Raw genomic sequence first — 25,422 nt, forward strand, 5'->3', positions numbered from 1 at the left:
CTGTAAACCAGTGGACAATCCAAAGGTTCAGAATCACGGATTTCAGATCCGAGAAGGAGCTAAAAGGGTTGATAGAGGGAAATACCAAAGACTAGTGGGAAAGCTCATTTATCTATCCCACACTAGGCCGGATTTGGCCTATGCCGTCGAAGTGGTAAGCCAGTTCATGCATGCACCTCAGGAAGAACATTGGGAGGCTGTTTTGAGAATAGTGCGATACTTGAAGGGCACACCAGGACATGGAGTGTTATTCAAGAAGCATAACCGCTTAGAGGTACATGGATATATGGATGCAGATTGGGCAGGAAATCCAAATGATCGGAAGTCAACAGCTAGGTATTTTACCTTTGTAGGAGGCAATCTTGTGACATGGAGGAGCAAGAAGCAGAAAGTAGTAGCTCTGTCTAGTGCGGAGGCAGAATTTCGGGGAATCAAGAGTGGATTAACCGAATTACTATGGCTTAGGAGACTCATGACTGAGTTGGAACTCAAATCGGCTCAACCATGCCGATTACTGTGTGATAACAAGGCCGTCATTATTATCTCTGAGAATCTGGTTCAACATGATCGAACCAAGCATATGGAAGTGGACAAACACTATATAAAAGATACACTTGATGTAAAGATCGTGGAACTACCATATGTCAAATCAGAAGATCAACTGACAGATATCTTGATGAAAGTTGTGAACTCTCAATCTTTCCATGGAGTATTGGACAAGTTAATCATTGGTAATCCCGTCACTTAACTTGAGGGGGAGTGTTGGAAGGAAAGATCTTGCGCAATCAAATGGAAGATCCTACACAATCAAGATTGGAAGAATTAGTAAGTGATTGATACCTTTTCATACCTTATATAGAATTAGGTATAGCAATTAGTGGCTTACCATATGTGGAGAATATTGAGGCCTATATGAGGCGTGTAAATCTTTGTAGTTCCTTAACTGATAATGAAATCAATTCCCTCAGTTGTTGCATGTTAGGGTTCACAAGATAGCGCCCTAAATAGTCGTTGCTTCAGATGCTAAAATAGTAGACTGCATTCGATATGATTTGTTCTGCTTCCGATGCTCCCAATTTCGTCGTCAAACCCTCAGCCACTTGTTTAAAATATTTCAATTGCGTCTTTAGATCAATCGCCTATGTTTATCAATATCATCACACTTAATTTACACACACATGACATGATCAATATTATGAATCTAATGTATGTGTCTGTTACATGTCCCTCATTTGTAGTAGACAGAATTCCACTCCCACCGGATGCAAAGTTAACACCATGGCTAAGCTCATCAGATGTAGATGGATCCAAGAATAGTGGAATCATAGGCAGCTTAGCATATTCAGCTGCATATAATAGTATAATTGTATGAAAATCAAACTAAATTAAATCAAATAAAACAACATACTTACTACTCATGTCAACAGATAGTAGTACCCTCCGTCCTATTTTAGAAGTCTCATTTGAGTTCGGTACGAGTTTTAAGAAATGTAAAAAAATGATGAAAAAAGATAGTGGAATGTGGGTCCTACTTTTATATACTCCCTCCGTCTCTGAAAATTTGTCACATATTTCTATTTTCGTCCGTCCCACAAAATTTGTCACATTTTACTTTTTACCATTTTTGGTAGTGAGTTCCACATTCCACTAACTCGTTATCACTCACATTTTATTATAAAAGTAAGACCCACAGTCCACTAACCTTTTCAACCTATTTTCCATTACTTTTCTTAAAACTCGTGCGTGGTCAAAATGTGACAAAATTTAAGGGACAGAGGGAGCATTAGTTTTATAATAAAATGTTAGTGAAATAATGGTTAGTGGAATGTGGGGCTTATTACCATTTATGAAATATTCTAACCATGATTCTTAAAATGAGACACCCAAAAATGGTAATCGAGCCTGCTAAAGTGGGATGGAGAGAGTACATATAATGTCAATCATATGCATGTTCAATGCCAGTCAATGTAGTTGACATACTCAAGGCACTAAGTTGGTAATAATGCCGTGTTGAGTTTGCGAGAATCACAAAAACCAACATGTATAAAAATGATGAAAATGTCCTTTTTGATTTAATGAGTAATGATCAATTTCCTGCACCACTAGATTCTAGATAGCAATAGATTTTTAGATCTAATGACTAGGAATTGGCAGTAGTTATCAATTAACAAATAATATAGTTATCTATAGGATGAAGGTGTAAAAATCATGGATTAAATATGCTCGGTCAATGGATTTTGACCAAATAATAAATGTGATGAGACATTTAATTTTGTAAAATTAAATGACATAGCGTCGATCTACATTTTACGTAGATAAATGTAGTATATTCACTTTCTCAAATCCGATTTCCGGTGAGTGAGAAATAGTGGATTAAAGTTGGGCATAGTTAGCTTTTAATTAAAGCTTGGAGTTGGAGCTTAGGGAATAATTAACTAGTGTTAATTATCCCACATTGGAGGATTAACACATCTTTTAATGTGCTTAAATTAAGTGCCTTTATGTTACTTAATAATTATAGTGGACCAAGATGGGTGAAAGAGCCCACACGCGCGCGCCGCCGCCGCCGCCCGCCCGCCCGAGCCCGAGCCTGTGCCCGTGCTCGTGCTCGCGGGCCCGATCCCGATCCCGATCCCGATCTCGATCTCGATCTCGATCTTGATCTTGATCTTGGACTTGGACTTGGACTTGGCAATTGGTCTTTGGGCTTGGTGTTTGGCCCAAACTAATCTTTTTAGACCACCGCCGAGTCAGCCGTCCAAGTGGCTTGACACATCGTCAAGCGAGGCACAGTCACGGCTGCCACATAAGAAATCCACACGCGAAAGGCACACTCCTGCCACACGCTCGTAACCGCCGGCGGTTACGAATCTGCCATGATGAGCCTTCATGGCTTGGTTGACCATGCATGGTGGCTTGGCCTATAAATAGGCTAGCCATTCCACTGCATTAGAATAACACAATTCACATGCATAAGCTCTCTCCCTCTCTCTGCATAGTTTTTCTGTCGAAGCTCTGCCCTCTCCTCCATCCAGTTCGCCGGAGCTCTGTTGATTGCGGTGCTGCATCAAAAGAGACGTAGCCGTTTTACCTTTGGGGACGACACGCCAAACCGAGAGCACTACCGGGGTGTATCTCGTCTTGCGGGAAGAGGCCTCCTCGACTCGGCTATCATACTGGTTTAGTTGTTTCGATTTCTATTGTAATTTCTTTAGTTCAGTTTCTCCTTTTCTTTCTTTTGGGTTGTATTACGCCCTACTGTTATCTCTTGTAATCCACAGAAACCAACAATCGCAAGACGAGATAACTTGCCTTTGAAGGAATTTGGACCATTAAACTGAACTAAAACTTTCGAAACTTTAAACACCTTTGCTGGAGATGTCGACTGAATCCAACACCGCTGCTGCCACCACCACCGCCGCCATTTCCTCCACCATGGCGAACACTGGACCGGTCAACACTTCATCGATTCCGATGATGATGCACACTCCTGGGCGCTATCCTTCTTCATCAACAACCCCTTGGGAGTTTGTTAACCCCCCTGGGCCCACTGGTGGATCCACCTCGAGTGGATTGGTTGGTTCCACTTTTAGTGGTTCCTTCGGATCCTTTAATGGATCGAGTGCTGGGGCCTTCGGGTCTCACACGAATGTTGGGGCCTTCGGGTCTCATGCGGGTGCTAGTCCCTTCGGGGATAGTGCGACCATGGCGGGCTCTATGCTCAACATGAAGGGTGGGGGCTCTATGCCCAACCACGTTGTTGGCTCCTTCGGGAGCAACGGAATTAGTTCCTTCCATGGACCAAGTTCGGCTCCTTTGGCACCAAGAATGATGCCACCTGCCGAGAAACCACAAGTTTGGAGGATCTGACTTCAAGAGGTGGTACCAAAAGATGTTGTTCTACTTGACAACATTGGGCGTCGCCAACTTCCTCACGGAGAACGAGCCGCACGTGCCAAGTGACCAAGAGACTAGGCTCGAAGTCATGGCGGACTATGAGGCTTGGAGGAAAGGAGATTATCTTTGTAAAAATTTCATTCTAAGTGCTTTAGATGATAGTTTGTACAATGTATACTCCAATGTAACCACTTCTAAACAAATGTGGGAAAGCCTAGAAAAGAAATATAGCATAGATAATGTTGCAGGGACTGAACAAGTTGTAGCATCCAAATTTATGGACTACAAGATGGTCGACTCTCGACCCATCATGGAGCAAGTCCAAGAGCTCCAAATGATCATCCACGCATTAGTGGCTGAAGGGATGACCTTGCCCGACAAATTCCTAAGGTGCACGATCATTGACAAACTTCCTCCTAGTTGGAAGGACTTCAAGAGCTATCTTAAGCACAAGCGAAAGCAGATGACCCTTGAAGACTTGATCGTGAAGTTGCGCATTGAGGCTGATGTGCGCAAAAGCGACCAAAAGGCTAAGGGGTTCACCCCACTTGAAGCCAAAGCCAATCTGTTGGAGCGGGGCGGTCCCTCCAACAAACGCCCTCGCCCAAACCGTCCAAATGACAAAGGGAAGGGAAAGCAACCTTCAAAGAAGTTTGAAGGCGACTGCTACAAATGTGGCGAACAAGGCCACTTTGCTAAAGACTGCAGCAGCAAGAAGAAGAAGCCGGCTGCCCACATTGTTGAGAAGGAGTTCAAAGACTGGGATGAAAACGACCTCATTGCTGTGGTCACTGAAGAGGTTAACCTTGTTGATAACAAGGGTGGCTGGTACATCGACACCGGCGCTACTACTCATGTCTGCTCAGATAGGAGCAAGTTTGCCTCCTACACTGCTGTTGAAGGAAGGAAGATCAACATGGAGAATCAAGCATCCTCCGAAGTCCTTGGCATCGGAAATGTGATCCTCATGATGACGTCTGGCGTCACAATAACGTTGAAGGATGTGCTGCATGTCCCGGACATCCGCAAGAACCTAGTGTCAGGATCAATATTAGTTAATAAGGGGTTTTAATTTGTATTTGAGTCTGATAGGTTTGCTTTGTATAAGTTTGGAAAATCCCTCGGAAAAAGATTATGTAACCGATGGGCTTTTCAAACTTAGTGTGACGACTCGCAGTGTTGCTAAGCCTCTGGCCAATAATAAAGCATCTACTTCCTCTTATTTGACTGAGTCTTCAAATTTATGGCATTGTAGATTGGGACATGTAAATTCAAAAGCCATTAAAAGATTAGTAAATCTAGATTTACTAAAGGCTAATGAATTGGATATCCAAGATAAATGTGAAATTTGTCTTGAAGCAAAAATGACTAAGTTGTCGTTTCACTCGGTTGAATGAAGCACAAAACCCCTTGAATTAATTCACACGGACGTATGTGATTTAAAGATGGTGCAAACTAGAGGTGGCAAAAAGTACTTTATCACTTTCATAGATGATTGCACAAGGTATTGCTACATCTATCTTTTAAGAAGTAAAGATGAAGCAATAGAAGCGTTCAAAAATTATAAGAACGAAGTTGAGAATCAACTTGGTTGTAAAATCAAATCGATTCGAAGCGATAGAGGAGGTGAATATGTAGCCCCGTTTGAGGAATTATGCAACGCAAGTGGTATAATCCATCAAACGACTGCACCATATTCACCACAATCTAATGGTGTTGCAGAACGCAAAAATCAAACTCTGAAAGAGATGATGAATGCACTGCTTCTAACTTCAGGATTACCACATAACATGTGGGGGGAAGCTGTTTTGACAGCCAACTATATCTTGAATAAGATTCCTCTCAAAGGAAAATATGTTACTCCTTATGAGCTGTGGAAAGGAAGGAAGCCATCCTACAAATACCTCAAAGTGTGGGGGTGTTTGGCAAAGGTGATGGTTCCTCTGCCCAAAGAAGTTACAATCGGACCTAAGACGGTTGATTGCATCTTCATTGGATATGCACTTAATAGTAGTGCATATCGATTTGTTGTTCACAAGTCCGAAATATCGACTATAACAGTAGGGACAACAATTGAGTCAAGGAATGCCGTATTTCTCGAAAATACATTTCCTTGCAAAGACAAAGAAAAGGTCGTAACCAATTCTGAGACAAGAATTGAAGAAGAAGCCACTAGTTCCAAATCAGCGGATGAGGAACCTAAATCGCGCAAGCGTGCAAGGCCCGATCCGAATGATACAGTACTAAGACGTGGTAATAGGGTCAGAACACCAAAAATATTTGGTCCTGACTACATTGCTTTTATGTTAGATGAAGAACCGACATCTATAAAAGTAGCATTCGATGGCCCAGACGGGTTACATTGGAGAGAAGCTGTTCAAAGCGAAATTGATTCAATTTTGCTAAACCACACTTGGGTGTTGGTTGATTTGCCCGAAGGTGCTAAACCTTTAGGATGCAAATGGGTCCTTAAAAGAAAGTTTAAGGCCGATGGAACAGTAGATAAGTATAAAGCCCGATTAGTAGTAAAGGGTTTTAAACAAAAGGAAGGACATGACTTCTTCGATACATATTCACCTGTAACAAGGATTACATCTATCCGAGTGCTTCTCGCTTTTGCTGCATTGCACAATCTTGAGATTCATCAAATGGATGTAAAGACCGCGTTTCTAAATGGTGAACTAGAAGATGAAATCTATATGGAACAACCCGAAGGGGTTGTAGTACCTTGATAAGAGAAAAAGGTATGCAAGCTCGTAAAGTCTCTATATGGATTGAAACAAGCGCCATTGCAATGGCACTTGAAGTTTGATAATGTGATGTTATCAAAAAAATCAACGAGTGTGACAAATGTGTCTACATCAAGAGCACTAATAACGGCCATGTTATAGTGTGTTTATACGTTGATGATATGTTAATCTTGGGTAGTAACACTTAAGTAATTAACGATACAAAGGCCATGTTAAAGACAAACTTTGACATGAAAGACATGGGTCTAGCCGATGTAATTCTTGGAATGAAGATTCTAAGAACGTCTGATGGAATCATCTTAACACAATCACATTATGTTGAGAAGATATTGAATAAATTCAAAGCCTATGATGGCGCGCCAGTTAAGACTCCAATTGAACTCGACGTTCACTTGAGCAAAAACAAAGGCGAGCCCGTTGCACAAGAAGAGTATGCACGGGTCATCGGGTGCATTATGTACTTGACTAATTGCACTCGACCTGATATTGCTTGTGTCGTGAACAAGTTGAGTCGTTACACGAGCAATCCAAGCAAAGAGCATTGGAGAGCTCTTGTGAGGGTTTTGAGATATTTAAAACATACTCAAAATCTTGGGCTACACTTCTCGAGATACCCCCCGGTACTTGAAGGGTACTGTGATGCCAATTGGATATCCGATAATAGAGACTCACTTTCAACAAGTGGATACGTCTTTACTATTGGGGGTGGTGCTGTATCGTGGAAATCCACAAAACAGACTTGTATAGCCCGATCAATAATGGAATCGGAGTTCATTGCCTTAGATAAGGCGGGTGAGGAAGCCGAGTGGCTTAAGAACTTCCTTGAAGATATTCCATGTTGGTCTAAGCCAGTGCCACCAGTGCTAATCCACTGCGATAGCCAAGCGGCGATTGGAAGGGCACACAATGGCTTCTATAATGGTAAGTCTCGACATATACGTCGACGACATAACACCGTGAGACATTTGATCACAACAGGGGTGATTACAATTGACTATGTAAAGTCAATAGATAATCTAGCGGATCCGCTAACCAAAGGGTTAAACCGAGATCAAATGAATAAGTTGCTAGAGGGAATGAGTTTGAAATCCACAAACTAAAGAATTATCATAGTGGTAACCCAACCATGATGACTGGAGATCCCAAGAACTTGGTTCAAAGGGACAACTAAGCTATGAGAGTTCATGAGAAACACTAACTATATCTATTCCCTAGAGATCAATAGAGTGTTGGAGAACTTGCCTAGTGGTAAAGGCTAAGTCTATGACTTTTAATGGTTCTTAAGGATCTCAAAGAGATGGAGTTCTCAAAGAGACCAAGTATGGCAAGGTACTTGACTAAGAATCACCTATGTAAGTGCGAAGTGTGGTCGCTTCATAAAACACACTTATGAATCCAAAGTGGTATCCAAGACCGCAATGGACACAAAACGTGAGAACGGATGAGGTTGAGGTGTTTTAGCGTTAACACCATTGTCTCGGTGCACGTCGTGGGGGATTAGTTCAAAGCATCGCGCTACTAAGCCGCCTGTGTATCCGATGGTGTCGACTATGGAGGGTTCAAAGCCAACAACTACCTATCCTTATGCTTATATACCTCTCGAGGGTTGAGCTTGTGTCTGCATGCATATGCATTTGGCTATTTCCACTCATGTGGGGATTGTAAAAATCATGGATTAAATATGCCCGGTCAATGGATTTTGACCAAATAATAAATGTGACGAGGCATTTAATTTTGTGAAATTAAATGACATAGCGTCGATCTACATTTTACGTAGATAAATGTAGTATATTCACTTTCTCAAATCCGATTTCCGGTGAGTGAGAAATAGTGTATTAAAGTTGGGCATAGTTAGCTTTTAATTAAAGCTTGGAGTTAGAGCTTAGGGAATAATTAACTAGTGTTAATTATTCCACATTGGAGGATTAACACATTTTAATGTGCTTAAATTAAGTGCCTTTATGTTACTTAATAATTATAGTGGACCAAGATGGGTGAAAGAGCCCACACGCGCGCACACGCGCGCGCCGCCTGAGCCCGTGCCCGTGCACGTGCTCGTGCTCGTGCTCGCGGTCGCGGGCCTCGGGCTCGATCTCGATCTTGGACTTGGACTTGGACTTGGACTTGGATCTTGGCAATTGGTCTTTGGGTGGTCTTTGGGCTTGGTGCTTGGCCCAAACTAATCTTTTTAGACCACCGCCGAGTCAGCAGTCCAAGTGGCTTGACACATCGTCAAGCGAGGCACAGTCACGGCTGCCACATAAGAAATCCACACGCTCGTAACCGCCGGCGGTTACGAATCTGCCATGATGAGCCTTCATGGCTTGGTTGACCCTGCATGGTGGCTTGGCCTATAAATAGGCTAGCCATTCCACTGCATTAGAATAACACAATTCACAAGCATAAGCTCTCTCCCTCTCTCTGCATAGTTTTTCTGTCGAAGCTCTGCCCTCTCCTCCATCCAGTTCGCCGGAGCTCTGCTGATTGCGGTGCTGCATCAAAAGAGACGTAGCCGTTTTACCTTTGGGGACGACACGCCAAACCGAGAGCACTACTGGGGCGTATCTCGTCTTGCGGGAAGATGCCTCCTCGACTCGGCTATCATACTGGTTTAGTTGTTTCGATTTCTATTGTAATTTCTTTAGTTCAGTTTCTCATTTTCTTTCTTTTGGGTTGTATTACGCCCTACTGTTATCTCTTGTAATCCACAGAAACCAACTGAAGGTGTATAATTAAGCCTTACCTAAGTAATCAACGACGATGAGACCGTCGGAGAAGCGGCCTGTGGGGCCATGAAAGAGGCCGTTCCGGCTGTAAGGGTCGTAGTTAGCTTTGTTTTCCGGTATGGTTTGATGAAATTATTGTTCCCGGCATCGACAGTCGGGTCTCCGAGTATAAAAAACGCAGACTGTTAAGGGAGCACTCCCTTAACAAGATTCCGACGACGACGAGCGGTCGACGACGGAGGGATAAAAGCGGACGTCGCGGGCTTTCCCCGGGATCAGCTCCAAAACTAGTGTTTGCGGAAAATTAATGAGACGATAAAATTAGGAAAATATGTTATTTCTTGATTGGAATAGAAGAATACAATATCTCCTATTTATAAGACTACTCTGACTTAGGGAATAAGAAATAAAGATACTAAGAATATATGGAAATATATGCTAAATCAATACTAAACTAAATAAGAGAGATTTGGGAATATTCGTAGAGATATTCTACGTATCAACTCCCCCTCGGTTAAAATCCACCTTGTCCTCAAGGTGGGAACCACGACACAATGAAGAGCTTCACGAACAAAAGCTTTGGCGAGCTATTCCCTCCTGGATCAAACGCACACCGAATAGGGAAGCGTCTCCCTTCCTCATCCCGTGCATCACCGGCGAGCAATGTTGGTCGATGATTCATTCCTGCAACATCACCACCATGCAAATCCCGTGTAACTTGCCACTCGCTCTCTCTGTCCAGCTCGCGGAACAATTATTTTCCTTCACCCCTAGTGTATTTGAAGAAATTTTTCACATCTGAGTGATCATCCTTTGCATCCGCAATACACTCATTTGTGTCCTCGTTCAACAAAACACAAGTCTCATTCGCAGAAAGTATGCTCTGGCTTCCACTTTCTAATTGCTGCTGTGGCGACGGTTGATCGAGCACGGGCTGCGGTGGTAGCTGCTGGTGGATCCATGAGTGGTATTCCGTGGCCGAATCTTGTTGTTGCACGTAAGAACTCAGGCCTAAATAGGCCAGTTGTTCTAGCGGCACCAAATGCGGCTGGCGGTAGGGATCAGGCTCGTATGTGGGTGGTGGTGGCGCGGGTTGACGCTGACCCAGCTGGTCCCACGCCTCATGCCCATTGTGAGATTGGTGATCGGGGAACCGGTTGCCCCACGGCTGGAGTTGCTGCGACCGCGTCGACGGCGGCAACTCCCAGGTCGAGTTCCTCTCGCGCGATGTGGGCGGCAGCTCCCACGTCGACGACTGCTGCGGTGTGAAACCAGCCCGAAACGGGCCCGACGCACAACTAGGGTTAGGGCGAAACCCCTCGGGCCGGCCCAAAAAGGCTGCGTTCGCCGGTGGCGGCTGCGTTCGCCGGTGGCGGCGGCGTAGTGACTGATACAGCCGCAAACGGCTGTGATAACGGCAAGGGACCCTCCAGCGGGCGTGAGTGTGCGCGGTTGTGCGGTGGCTCCGGATCCGGTCGCAGCGTATGGCGTGAGGATTGGCGGCGATCATACTCGTCCATGCGAGTCTGTAGCCGAGCCATACGCGCCAGAATATGCTCGATCATCACCTTAATCGGATCGAGGGAGGACGACTCGACCGCGACAATCTGACATGAGTTCATCAATGAAAGCACCAATTGTTAAGGGAGCACTCCCTTAACAAGATTCCGACGACGACGAGCGGTCGACGACGGAGGGATAAAAGCGGACGTCGCGGGCTTTTCCCGGGATCAGCTCCAAAACTAGTGTTTGCGGAAAATTAATGAGACGATAAAATTAGGAAAATATGTTATTTCTTGATTGGAATAGAAGAATACAATATCTCCTATTTATAAGACTACTCTGACTTAGGGAATAAGAAATAAAGATACTAAGAATATATGGAAAGATATGCTAAATCAATACTAAACTAAATAAAAGAGATTTGGGAATATTCGTAGAGATATTCTACGTATCACAGACTGTTTCTCTGCTACTGTATTATCCGTTAATAAGCTGGGCAGCAGAAGCCACACAAGAATCGCCATCTTTGAGCTGGCTTACTTACTCGGACTGCAACATAGTGAATACTTAAAAGGCGCTAGGGCGTTCCCACCAATGGACTACTTCTTTTTTTATTCTTTTATACTTTGAAATTTTCATCACCGTTGCACTATCTAATTTGTCTAATTTCATTCTTATAACGGCTCCTAAATGTTAAATTCTATCAATACACTACTCTTGTAAATGGAACTTACCCGGCAATTTTTCTGAGGATTGTTTAAATTTTAGTGATGTTTTTTAATTGGGCCTCAGTTCTAGGCCCACGGTTTCCTTCCCCCAATTCGCGAAAGGGTAAAAAATAAACGGGCAAACTGTTGAGTTGTTTCTTTTTCGCACTCATTTTGAAAATATGATAATAAATATTACTCATGTCCCATATTATTTGAGTCACTTTTTTTTTTTACACTCATTTTGAAAAATTATACTCTTAATAAACAGTTAAAGTCGAGAGAGAGCTAAGTATGTTAATCTTTTCTAATACTGAGAAGCTTCTTTCCACTCTTCTTAGATTTCTTTTGCGGCATGTTGGGTTGGGTTGTCTTAGATTTCCTTTGAAAATAGTCATAAATATTATACCATCTTTAGACTATTATGTTGGACCATATTAAAATGTTTCAATATTCTATTGTTTGCAGACACAAAGACACTTCTTATAAAATAACTTGTATTTTAATTAATAATAGGAAGACCCCTTGTATACATGATCAAGCCTATTTTCTATGGAAAGGAGTCCTTTCGCATATGCTAACTATAACTTGAAAGGCAATTCTTTCTTTATATTTAATCAGTCAAATAATAAAAATTTATTCTCTACTTATGCAAAAAATGCAGGCTTGATACCTTTTAATTTCTTGATTATTGTCATTCTGAGTGTGAGATCATGATGAAAACACCAATTGTTAAGGGATAATTTCATTTAATAAGATTCCGGCGTTGCGATTGCGATCGATGGAGGGATAAAAGGCAGTCACATGAGCTTGCCCGTCGATCTAACCAAGAACGGTACAGAATTGAAATAAACGTGTCAAAATAAAATAAGGATTATTGTAGTTCTGGAGAAGAATATAATGTTTCCTATTTATAAAATTAGCCCTAACTTAATGAATGAGAAAGATAATAGACTAAATAATAAGACATGGAGATATGCTCGTATGACGTATTAGCGTCTTAGTAATGAAACTTTTATAAAGGCACCCCTTGATGTGTTCAATATTCGTGTTTTCTACTGAATTTCTCTCTTTGAAGAGGAAAAATCATAATAAAAAAGAAGTGGAAAAATGTTGTAATTTTCAGCAAAATCACTTCACTTTTTATTGACCAAAACGACTTTAGGCAAAAGAAAAATTAAAATAAAAGTGGCTGAAAGTTTTGAAAAACTATTGTACACATTGCATTACACCCTTTTCCTATTTTTTGATTTCTTACTTTCTTCGTCTATCAAATATAGTTCATATGGGTGTGTCAAGTATCTAATTCTCTAGTACTAAAGTATTTAGATCCTATTTTTTAAAGTATTTAGATCCTATTTTTTCTCATTTAATTCGTGCAGAATGCTGATGAAGTTGTTACTGCGTTCCTCACAAGTATGGTGATGAAAGAGAACGTTTGCAAGAAAAATGTGGCTTCAAAAATTGATAAAGCACGACTTTTACTGCTAGGGGGTGCCGTAGAGTACCAGCGAGATGGTAGTCACGTAATATTTGGACTAAATTTTACTTGTGTTTTTACTAAGCATACTCTCTTCGTTCCAAAAAAATATGCAATTTGAGCAATGTTTTAAAAACCGGACCGACAAGCGAACCGCCGACGTTACTGGTTCACGGTTCAACCGGTCCAACCGGTCGAACCACCAGTCTAACCGTTTTACTGTTGCAAATATATATAAAAATATTAAATTTTGTAAATGATTTACAATTAATAATATATCACAAAACAATAAACCTTATAGATAATTAGTGATGTATAAATATAAATAATATTAAAATTTAGTAAATATATTCAGATATATATATTTAATATTAGTTAGTCTAGATAAAAAATTTAATATTTCATGTATTAAAATAGATAATTTTTATATTAATTTAAGAAAATTTATTTCGTAAAATAATATATAATTAAATATGAATTAAGTACTTATTAATTAGTTTAGATAAGATTATTCATTAATGTCAATAGCTAGGGTATATAAATTAAGAATGTAATATAAAAAATTTATTTATAGTAAATAATGAATCTTATATGGTACTAATAATAATATAGGTGGTAAGTAGAGCACCATTAAAATATAAAGGATGATAATTATATATATTATAATTAACAATTATATTAAAGAATAATAAAATTAAAATGAATTATTAGTTTTTGTAGATAAAATTAACCGGTTTCCGGTTCACGGTCCGACCGGCTTGTTCCACCGGTTCATGGCGGTTCAATGCAGTGGTGGTTTAAAGGGGTGAACCGGACCGGACTACCTACCGATTCGCGGTCCGACCGGTCGAACCGGCCGGTCCGGTCCGGTTTTTAAAAGATTGACTTTGAGTTTGACACGGATTTTAATATAAAATCGGTAAAGTAAGTGAAAGGTGGAGAGGAAAAATAATTATAGTATTTTTAGAGGAGAGAGAAAAGAGTTTCCAAAATTAGAAAGTGCGTATTTATGTGGGATGAACTAAAAAGGGAAGAGTGTATATTTTTGTGGGACGGGGGAGTGGAGTATAAGATTGTGATTAGTTTTGTATACATGTACCGATGTACTTCAGATATTAGTAGTAGAGTACGTTCCATGGTAGTGGAGTCATTTCCCTTTTTAGTAAAATTCAACACATTTCTTCTCACTTACTTTACTTTCTCTTACTTTATTATGTCTTCATCTTTCTATCTTTTTTCCTTTCTTACTTTATTCTTTCTTTACTTAACTCATTTAAGTACAACTTTTCTTAATCTTTGTGCCGAAAAGAAATGCCTCAACTATTATGGAACGGAACGAGTAGCTTTTCATGAAACATGTTTAATCTGATAATGGATTCCATATCAATAGTGATGCACCAACTTCTATATGGAGTATTTCATTAGGTGACTTGCAACAATTGTTTGCTCTTCATATAAAGTTTCATGCAAGAACTCGCACATGTGCACAGACATTATATTTTAACTTAAGTCACTATTGGTAGTCACTTTTGTTTTGTGTGGGGGTGGTGGGATTTCAAGAGGAGTGTAGTTAAAATGTAGGATGTGTTCTACTCCCTCCGTCCCAAAAATAGATAAACTTGTATATGACACGGATTTTAATATGCAATTGGTAATGTAAGAGAGAATGGAAAAAAATAAGAAAGAGGGAGGGTAAAAGGCAGTAGTGTTAGCAGATTGTAAGGTTCACATTATTAGTGGTGTGCAATTGGTTCAAAACTTTTCATATTTAGACTTTATCTAATTTTAGAGGGCGGCCTAAAATGGTAAAACTAGTCTATTTTTTGGAAATGGAGGGAGTATGAAGGAGTTAGACTTCTTTTAATATTACTAGACTGGATAACACAGCTTAATTCTCAGTATTTCTCTTGCAGCTGTAATCCAACGTTCAAATGGCACTTCCTTCTCATTAACTTGGTTCATTTTGATTGTTGCCTCAAGCTTACTGAATAGTAGTTGTGTTCTATGCAGTTTTGGGAGGATGATTGCGTGTTTCCGGTATGTCCATTCTGTTTATCTTCCACTATCAATGCTTGAATCAACTATTGCAAGGAGGAGTGGATACATTCTTTATCTGGTTTCTGTGATTTAGAGTTTCTTAGCTGGATTTGAGGCAAGCTGCAACTATAGGTCAGTAGCAGGGCATATGTATTTTTCATTGAGGTTGAGGAAGTGCTGCAAAGAGTTAAGGATGATGCTGGCAATAAAACAGATGAATGTAGAAAACTGATTGCTGAACTGGAGTTGATGCTTCAGACAGAACATACATTGGCTGTGACATATGTCATATGATATGATTAGCCTGATGGTGAATTCATTTGTAGTAACTGCTAAAAATTGAATTTATTTCCTTCAAATTGCTTAGAAAAGCACGAGTGGGGGCTAATTCATTACCATTTACCAAAAAATGATCATTTTTTAAGGATTTGGACGTGAATAAAGGCAGTGAGTTCTTGTTTGTTTGAGATACAGAGATATGCACTAATCCTTAACATCTGTTACTCCATCTGTACTAATCTGAAATCTGGCTTCAGCCTCCGCGAGACACGGCGAGCTCACTACTTTGCATATACGCTCCTCTCCCCTTCCTTTCCTCAAAGCTAGTCTGTCACCACAAGTCACTTATTCACAAATTAAACATGTAAATGACAAAAACCCTTGAAAAAAAAGACTCAAAAACTCAACCTTGTTGTTGTAGCATGTGCCATGATGTTGCCACCAATGGGTTTGCTTTGAGGACCAGCAAAAACTGCTGTACCATCCACTTGTGCCACAACTTGGTTAGTTATAACAACAGCAATCCCAAACTGCAACAACAAAATTAAGAATTTACTAAGTATGCCTATACACGAGCTCAGTATCAGGGATATATATACAACCTCATCGGCTAGCTTCTGAAGGCTCCTCAAGAACTTTGCGAGATGCATTTGCCTTGCTGACAATTCCCCTCTTCCGGAGAAATCTGTCCTATAAAGAGCAGTAGCACTATCTACAATCATGAGGGCAAACCTGCATCATCAAAAACATTTATTTCAATATATTACACAAAAAAAGAGGGTTCTGACAAACACTTAACACATTCATTTTGAGGTTTATGGACACTGCTTGATGCCAAAGGCAGAACAATAAGATGGTGAAGTTAATGAGAGAGACTATTAAAGAATAGTGAGGTTAATGAGAGAGACTATTGAGATATGTCTACGGCTTAGAAACTGGAATTACAGTTGAGGGTAACTAAGGAATACTTGGAATTTGTATAAAAATGACTGTCTATGTCCAATATAGAAAAAATCACCAGGGGATCAGGCTTGTACGCAAGCACAGTAAGCAAATACCTCGTTTCTACCATCATTGATGCAGCTTCAAGCAGAAGCCTTGACTGATGGTCAGTGTTATAAGCTCGGGCATAGGCCACGTTCTCTAAAACATCAGCACCATTTAGCCCGAACCTACGTATTTGAGCACTTCAGGTGATTCAAAGCATGTATAAAATAAGAGATGGCAAAGCCTTGTTCTCCAAAAACCAATACTAACCTCTCAGCTATTTGAAGCAATCTCTGTGGTCTGAATGTCCCTTCAGCGTCAATGTACATAGCTTTCCCCTCACCGCCACCTTGATCTAATGGAAGCTGAAAACAGTTGCAGTCACAAATTAGTACGTTGTCAATCCAAAAAATGATAGAATGAGAAAGAAGGAATCCTATAATACACCGACAAAGGTACTTAACGAACTAGCTTCATTACTCTTATTCAAATATTTTGTTGACCATCACTTTTGACAAATTGTAATCAATATTCAGTTCACATGATCTTACTTGGCAAGTCACACAGAGCGTATGACATAGTTGAGTCTTTCCAGAGCGGAACTCCCCATATAATTCAGTTATAGACCCTGTTTCAAACCCGCCTGTGAAAAGAAACAACATGAGGATGTGCAGTTGCAGGATAATACATTTATTGTATGGTCACTGAAAGCTCACCTTCTAAAACTCGGTCCAATTCTTTAGATCCAGATGTTATTTGAATTATTTCAAGCCTTTGGGCGTGTAGTTGGGTGGCACTTGTGAAGCCCAACGGAACCAATTTCGAAGCTGTTAAAATATTAACCAAACAGTGTAAATTAAAGGTGCCGATTTAGAAAGAAATTGAGATGTGTTTACTTGACCCATCAAAGAAGTGCAAGAAAACGTGCCTGCCTCAATGATCTTATCAACTTTTGCATCACTAATTCCTTTTATTTGCAGAAGCTCTTTCCTTGGAGCGTATGCCACCGATTCTACAGTGCACAACCCCGCATCTTTAAGCTTTTTGATGTCGATAGCAGCTATTCCGGACGCCTAGAGAAAACAATAAAGCAACATAAAGATTCTTTGCAAGAAATGAGGAATGCTATCAATGTCCAGCCTTTGGGAGACATCACATACAAAGGAGGCCATCCTCTCTTTGAGCCTCTTAAATGTTTGATATTTTACAAGCATTTCACAAACAGATAAGCTACCAATTCAATACCAAAATCCAAGATAAAAATAATAATACTATGAAAATACAAGAGCCGGTCCTGGTAATTAGCATATGAACCGTCATTTTTTATGAAATCCCAGAAATCTCCCTTCTCCCAAATCCAATACAGGCAACAAAATTAACCCATTACCAAGAAATTGCAAGAACCCCTTTGTTGATTTCAGTAAAATCTACGAATGCCGAGTGCTCGAAACTCGATTAAAAAAAAGTCGGCGCCAAGGAAACGAACAGGGATAAATTCTAAACTCAATTAAAAGGTGGGAACTTCAAAATTATACTTGCATTTCAGTGAATTGAAGAAAACCCACGAAAGTCCCAAAAAAGGAAAGCGGAAAACAATTGGGGAAAAAATGGATGACCTGAAGCTGTTCAACATGGTAAGGGCCGTTCTGAATATCTTCGGATTCCTCTGGCTGTTCTAGCTCCAAAGCCCTCTTCCTTCCCTGCTGATCCATCATTGGCGTCCGCTTCCCAAAACGAGCGGGTGACAGAGTATTTGAAAAGGTTTGAGAAGGCGCGAAAAGAGGATGAAATTGGAATTGAAATGCGATGAAGAGGCTTCTCCCGTAAGCAGCCTACACTTTCTTGGGCCTTTGGATTTGGGCTTCACTAATGGGATTATGACAAATTGACAATTACAGTAAAACCTATAGTAACTAGGCTGTCAAAATAGATATCGGGTATTGGATACCCGATACTCAAACCCGAAAAAATCGGTTAATTGGATACCCGATAACCGAAAAATCAGGTTTCGGGTCGGGATCGGGTATTGGGTTGTTGGTAATACCCGAAAATCCGAAAAATATATATAATTTTAATAATGATTTGAGGCGTTCTATGAGAATGCTACTTATGCGCGCTGCTTGTTGATTCATACTATAAACAATATATTTTAGTCTACTTATTTTTGCATTACAGATCCCTACGGACATGCATCCAGTCTTGACGATATGCTTTTTTTTGTATCATTATCAGTTATGAACTGCTTAGAATATCTTGCAGCAGCTTATTTTCCTAATATTAGAAAAATAATAGGATAAAGAAAAACAGTTATAGAAACAACATAACTCAGGATTTTCTTGGAGTCGACCCAGTGGATTAGATGGAAAAAATGTTCACTTTGTTAAACTCTTGGTTTGAAGAAAGATTATACAGATTTTTCATGACTCTTCGCTATTCGAGGCATGCAAACCAAATTTGATAATGCAGATCGCAAAGTAGGACACCAGAGAAGGAAGCACATCTGGTTAGACCAGTCACTTAAGCCTTGTTTGGCCTGGCTTATAAATCTCTGTAGTAATTGACCAAAAATGAACTTTGAGGTGTAAATCTTTACAGCATGCTATTTTCTTTTGGATTTTTGTGCTGATTAGTTTCGTTTACCCTTACATGCATGTTCGATTCATATTTTGTGATGATAAATTAAATTGTGGAATTTCCCCTTGAATGTCTGCGTAGTGCAGATAATTGATGCTTTTAATGCATAATTGCAGGTTTTGCATGTTTGGTGGTGCCAGTAGTGGTTATAGTGTGTCTGGTGGACTACATGCATGGTGTTGGTTTATCAGTTGTCAATGCATTGTCCGAGGTATCAATTCTGAAGTTTTTGCTGCTCATGACGTCTCTTTAATATGTAACTATCACAATATTAACCACATCAATATCTATCCTTCAATCTGCTTGTGTCAATGCCCTTGAAGTGACAGTATCGAGTAATGGTAAGGACTGGATACCCGAATCGGGTATCCGGGTACCCGAAATCATTTTCGGATCGGGTATTGGGTACCCCGAAAATTTCGGGTCGGGTACCTGCGGGTACCCGATTTGACAGCCCTAAATTAGTAACACTAACATGCTAGCACTTAATTTGTCCTTTTCATTTCTTCAATGATCAAATCATCAAATATAGGCAGCTTTCAATCAAACTTTATCCAAGTTTATGCCTAGAGTTTGTTCACTGAAATAAAACCAGATTACATTTACATACACACACTACAACCATTTCGCCAAGTAACAAATCCTTCAAAGGCCAAATTAAGCATTCAGCTTTTACGTCCTAAATTCAATTCAAATCCAAGTAAATAATTAAGATAGGTTTTGGTGGACATGATGCAATCATCTCAAATTTGTGGTGAAATTTTTGTGAATCTATCATGGCTAATAAAATGCCACACATATATGGAAGTGGAATTTATGGATATTATTTGATAAAGCAAAAGAAATCACCATATCCAATAATGATGATGAATAGGATACGTAGTGTATACGTGTTATTTAGCTAGCACTTTATTTCCAAATAAATGGCATATTTGTGTTCATTGTTTTGCATATTGTGGTGAAGCAAACCATATCCCACATCGGAGAATGGATAAGAGTTACAAGTATATAAATGGGCTACCCTAACTCAATTAGTATGAGGTCTTTTGGGGAGTACCCCAAGAGCAAAACCGTGAGGGCTTTGCCCAAAGCGGACAATATCATACTAATGTGGAGTTCGGGTGTACTATATCCCACATCGGAGAATGGACAAGAGTTGCAAGCATATAAATGGGCTACCCCAACTCCATTAGTATGAGGCATAGTGGTATCAGAGCCATGGTTCAAGGGTTGGGCCTGTGTGACCTGGTGACCTGTAACATGGGGGCACATACATGTGGTCTTGGTCTGGTGGTCTTGGTTTGAGGGGAGGATTGTGGTGAAGCAAACTATATCCCACATCGGAGAATGGACAAAAGTTGCAAACATATAAATGGGCTACCCCAACTCCATTAGTATGGGGCCTTTTGGGGAGTACCCCAAGAGCAAAACAGTGAGGGCTTTACTCAAAGCGGATGAACAAGAGTTGCAAGCATATAAATGGGCTACCCCAACTCCATTAGTTTGAGGGGAGGATTGTGGTGAAGCAAACTACATCCCACATCGGAGAATGGACAAGAGTTGCAAGCATATAAATGGGCTACCCCAACTCCATTAGTTTGAGGGGAGGATTGTGGTGAAGCAAACTACATCCCACATCGGAGAATGGACAAGAGTTGCAAGCATATAAATGGGTTACCCCAACTCCATTAGTATGGGGCCTTTTGGGGAGTACCCCAAGAGCAAAACAGTGAGGGCTTTACCTAAAGCGGATGGACAAGAGTTGCAAGCATATAAATGGGCTACCCCAACTCCATTAGTATGAGGCCTTTTGGGGAGTACCCCAAGAGCAAAACAGTGAGGGCTTTACCCAAAGCGGATAATATCATACTAATGTGGAGTTCGGATGTGCACCACCGAGAACCCAACACATATAAAAAAATAGATATGAAAGTCTGAGTAAGAGAAAGAGCCGTAGCTCATAAATAGAGAGAGAAAATTTGTAGTCCTGAAGTACCTCCTTTTTTGTGTATATTTTGTATAAATTCTTTCTTAGAACTTTAATTTCACTTATCCTCAGTATTACATCCTTGAGTGTTTTTATATTTTGTGTTAAATATCCAATTAATCTGGTATCTAGAGCCATTTGATCCTATCTATGACGTCACGTTGAACATGGTTCAACCTCAAATTCCCAAATTAGAGAAACACAACTATAGGAATTGGGGTATTCAAATACAAGTCTTGTTGCAATCACAAGACATGTGGGATATTGTTCAAGATGGTTATGTTTAACCTGCCTCCTCAGAAGCTAAAGAAGGACTGGCGAACAACCAAAAGAAACAACATTAAAGACGCGAGGAAATGAGACAAGAAGGCGTTCAATATATATCAAGGTATTGATGAAACCACGTTCGAGAAAGTAAGCGCAGCCACTGCATCAAAACAAGCTTGGGAGATTTTGAAGAATGCTTTCACCGACGTTGATAAGGCAATATGAGTACGACTGCAAATCCTACGTGACTAGTTCGAACGTTTGACCATGTCTGAAATAAAAAGAATTTTAGACTATTTGACAAGAACATTGGTTATTGTGAAACAAATGAAAAGTAATGGGAGAATATTGAAGATTTTCGTGTTATTGGTAAAATTCTTCGTTCCTTGACGTCTAAATTTGAGCACGTCGTTGTTACTATTGAAGAATCCAAAGATCTCAATACCATGCCTATTGATCAGTTGCAGAGTAGCTTGCAAGTTCATGAGCAACATATGAAGAAAAAAGCTATTGCTTCTCTTGAGCATATCTTACAAGAGAAGATATCAAATACCATCCATAAATTTAATCTCCATACGACGTATTGTAGGTGTGGCATTTTCTTAGCCATGATAGATTCAAAAAAATTTTCCCACATATTGGAGATGATGCAGCTGCTTCATCCCCTCCAAAATCTATTCTAATTATGAATTATTTGAGTTTGATAAAATCAACATCCTCCCTTAAACTCAAATCTCCAATGTCTTCATTCCGAGCATGAACTTCAATCTTCTAAAAACGCCATGCTTCAATGGCTTCGTAAATATATCCGAACTAGCAAGTCACAAGATCAAGTTGCGGATATATTTACGAATCCATTGAAACACGACATCTTTAAAAGATTGAAGTTCATGCTCGAAAAGACGACTTTGGAGATTTGAGTTCAAGGGAGGATGTTGATTTTATTACACTCAAATACTTCAAAATTAATATAGGTTTTGGTGGACGTGATGAACCAGCTGCATCATCTAAAATTTGTGGTGAAAATTTTGTGAATCTATGGTGGCTAAGAAAATGCCAAACCAAGACTACATTATATGTAGGTGGAATTTATGGATATTATTTGATATCTTCTCTTGTAACATATGCTCAAGAGAAGCAGTAGCTTTATTCTTCTCATGAACTTGCAAGCTGCTCTGCAACTGATCAATAGACATGGTATTGGGATCTTTGGATTCTTCAATAGTCACAATGACGTGCTCAAATTTAGACGTCAAGGTTCGAAGAATTTTATCAATAACATAAAAATCTTCAATATTTTACCCTTGCTCATTTGATTCAAAATAACCAAAGTTCTTGTGAAACAGTTTGAAATACTTTTTGTTTCAGGGATGAAGGGCTATGCGGAGTTGTTTGTGTGAACAGGATGTTCTAGGGAAAGGTTGGCTTGTGCCACGCAACTATAGAGTGGGTTTAACTATTTAAGTTTAACTACTTGGCTGAAATTTAAAACTAGCTATACTTGACTTGGGAGATGAAAATGAACTCCAACTAACTGAACAACTAGACTACGGAGGTATGAAAAGAAAATAAAACATGAAAATGTTTTTAATCATTTTAATAAAACATGAAAGCAACTAATAAGCAATTAAAACTACGAGCTAAGCTAAAGACTTTCCTAAAATGGACATGCATGTCAAAAAGTAAAAGGAGGACCACTGCTCTATTTGGCTATGCACTGGCCATGCAGTCTGGAAAAACAAAGCATGTAAAGACAAAAATAATTAAACCCTAAGCAGCATTTCAGATTTAGTTGCTATTTTGTATTTCATCTTCCTCATCTATCTACACAAAAAAGAGCTTGAAAACACCATGGATGAACTTAAATGCAAGAAAACAGAGCATGATCGGAAAATGTACGGAAACACAAAATCAGCACTGGAAAACGCAGATCCGCGCTAACTGACCAATTGGAAAGCACGTAACCAGTATGGATCTAAACATCTAAGCTAACAATTGCGAAAAGCATCCAACAAGCCTAAAGAAGAGGCAACAACACGAGATCTAACTAAAACTTCCATAATGCAAGATTTTAAACAATATCCAATGGAGGAAACACGAAATTAAACTTCAAAAACTACGAGATTTAACCAAAGCATCAAATACAAGAGAGTTTCTAAAGCTAATATGTTCAAACACGACACTTGGGATCTGAAACTGAAATACACAAGAACTGAAAATAAACGATGGTGTCTTCAACAAGCTAACTAAGAACGACTGGAACAAGCTAGAATTAAGCTAAACTAAGGATAATCTGGAGCAAAACCAATCTAAACTAAGAGAGTGGTGGCGTTAAGCGCCTATGCGAGCTTTTTAACTAAACTAAGAAGATGGTAGCGTTAAGCGCTACTTCTTCTTCGGTAAGACCCTCTATTTATAGGGAGGCGTAGCTCACATCCCTAGGGTTACATCCTTCAATGATTTGACATTTATGCCCTTAAGAATTTCCAAAGCAGCCTCCTAACTCTGTGGTGTGGTCTACTGACTAGTTTGCACTTTTATGCTCAACTTCTTCTTAATTTTTCTTCTTTTCTAGTACAATTTGCCATGTCAGCGAGCCATTTGTTCTCCTTGATCAGTTGGCGGCTTTTTTTATGCATTTTTGCTCTAAGTTGCCATGTTTTCATCTACTTGTTCAAGTTGCACCCTCTAACTGATTTAGTAGCAATTCCTGCACATTTAACTCAGATTTCGCGCATTATGTCCCCTAATAAGTGTAAAATCACCCCGAAAAAATGTATGAAATGAGCCTCATTAGTGGACTAGGTCAGAGATCCATGGAAGAATGGACTTGGGCCAATCCACAGTACACGTGCTAATTAAATTAATTAACTCATAATTTAATATAGGTCAAATGAAATATTATTTTTTACCACTATAGATATTAATAATAACTTCCCGTTCAATTCCAAAACTTGCGAGTAATTCTGCTCCATTTTAATTTATAATTTTTCTCATGTCTAAGAGGACAATGTCCATTAAATTAACTCTTACCTGCTATCGATTATGTCTATAGAATCTAATTTAATATATTTTCCAAAGAATTTTCTAGTTTGGAATCTTATTTGTTATTTATGGAATAAGTTTCAACTAGCCAGTTTTATGGAATAATAAATTCTTTTCTCAAATAACTCTCGGAGATATTATCATGCCACACAGGCATATGATTCAATGTAATAACATATTTGACATATAATAGTCATTAATTAATAATATCCAAAATATCATGTGTACGCATTGGATTGAAGTGAACTTATCTTTTAATGTGATACATACTCAAAAATAAGTTTGGATTTGATGTAAGCAGTTGAAGTTGCCCTAAGGGTTCCGAATGTGCCCGGTAAACTAACGACTATGCATATATACAATGAGCCCTTTTTGCCTTGCAAAATGCTCGCCAAAAGCTGTTTTTTTAGTGAAAATGACAATATCATTAAGAAAAAGTATCGCATATTGTTTTGGATATTACTCTCAGTTATTTATATATGGTGTAGTAAATATTTGTGAAAAAGAATTCCCTAATTTTGAAATTAACAGTAGTAACTTTTTATGCTTGTGTTTTCATTATTAATTTGGATATTATTTAAATATTACATTTTTCCTTTTTTGTCCCTCAACTAGTAAATGTTCGATTTCATTTTTTCTTCATTCGTCTCACTTAATATGCCCACCTTTCTTTTTTAGTTTGTCTCATTCAAGATGTCCACTTTCAATATTTGGAAATAAATCTCTCTCTTTTCATTAAACTATTCAATCACCTTTTACACTCTATTTTATCACACAAAACTCCTTCACCTAAAACCTCGTGTAATTAAAGAATGTGGACATTTTGAATGAGACGGAGGGAGTGCTATTTTTAGTAAATGAACCATACATTCCACTAACTTATTTCACTCACATTTTATTATAAATCTACTCCCTCCTCCGTGAAAACTTGTCCACTTTATTTTTTCTATTTTTGGTAAATGAACCTCACTTTTCACTAATTTCTTACACTCACGTTCTATTATAAAACGAATATATAAATGTGGGACCCTGAATACACTAATTTTTTCAACTCACTATTCTTTACATTACTTAAAACCTGCATCGAGTCAAACTTGGACAATATTTCATGGACGGATAGAGT

General features: G+C 39.3%; 1 protein-coding gene and 1 pseudogene across 1 annotated transcript; both read right to left on the reverse strand.

The window, feature by feature from the left end:
* The window catches only part of LOC121749377, a 44,584-nt pseudogene extending 33,701 nt beyond the window's left edge, over window positions 1-10,883 (reverse strand).
* A 4,517-nt stretch (window positions 10,884-15,400) lies between these two features.
* Window positions 15,401-18,153, reverse strand: LOC121747687 (DNA repair protein RAD51 homolog). The gene is made up of 9 exons (XM_042141786.1): window positions 17,983-18,153; window positions 17,295-17,439; window positions 17,083-17,193; window positions 16,918-17,009; window positions 16,637-16,731; window positions 16,438-16,551; window positions 15,982-16,111; window positions 15,788-15,909; window positions 15,401-15,707 (listed from the first exon to the last, which is right to left on the reverse strand). Exons 1-9 carry the CDS (start codon window positions 18,079-18,081, stop codon window positions 15,584-15,586), a joined length of 1,032 nt encoding a protein of 343 aa, XP_041997720.1. The 5' UTR covers window positions 18,082-18,153; the 3' UTR covers window positions 15,401-15,583.
* Between the last annotated feature and the right edge of the window lie 7,269 nt (window positions 18,154-25,422).

The sequence above is a fragment of the Salvia splendens genome, chromosome 9 (assembly GCF_004379255.2).
Source record: "Salvia splendens isolate huo1 chromosome 9, SspV2, whole genome shotgun sequence".
Lineage (NCBI taxonomy): Eukaryota > Viridiplantae > Streptophyta > Magnoliopsida > Lamiales > Lamiaceae > Salvia > Salvia splendens.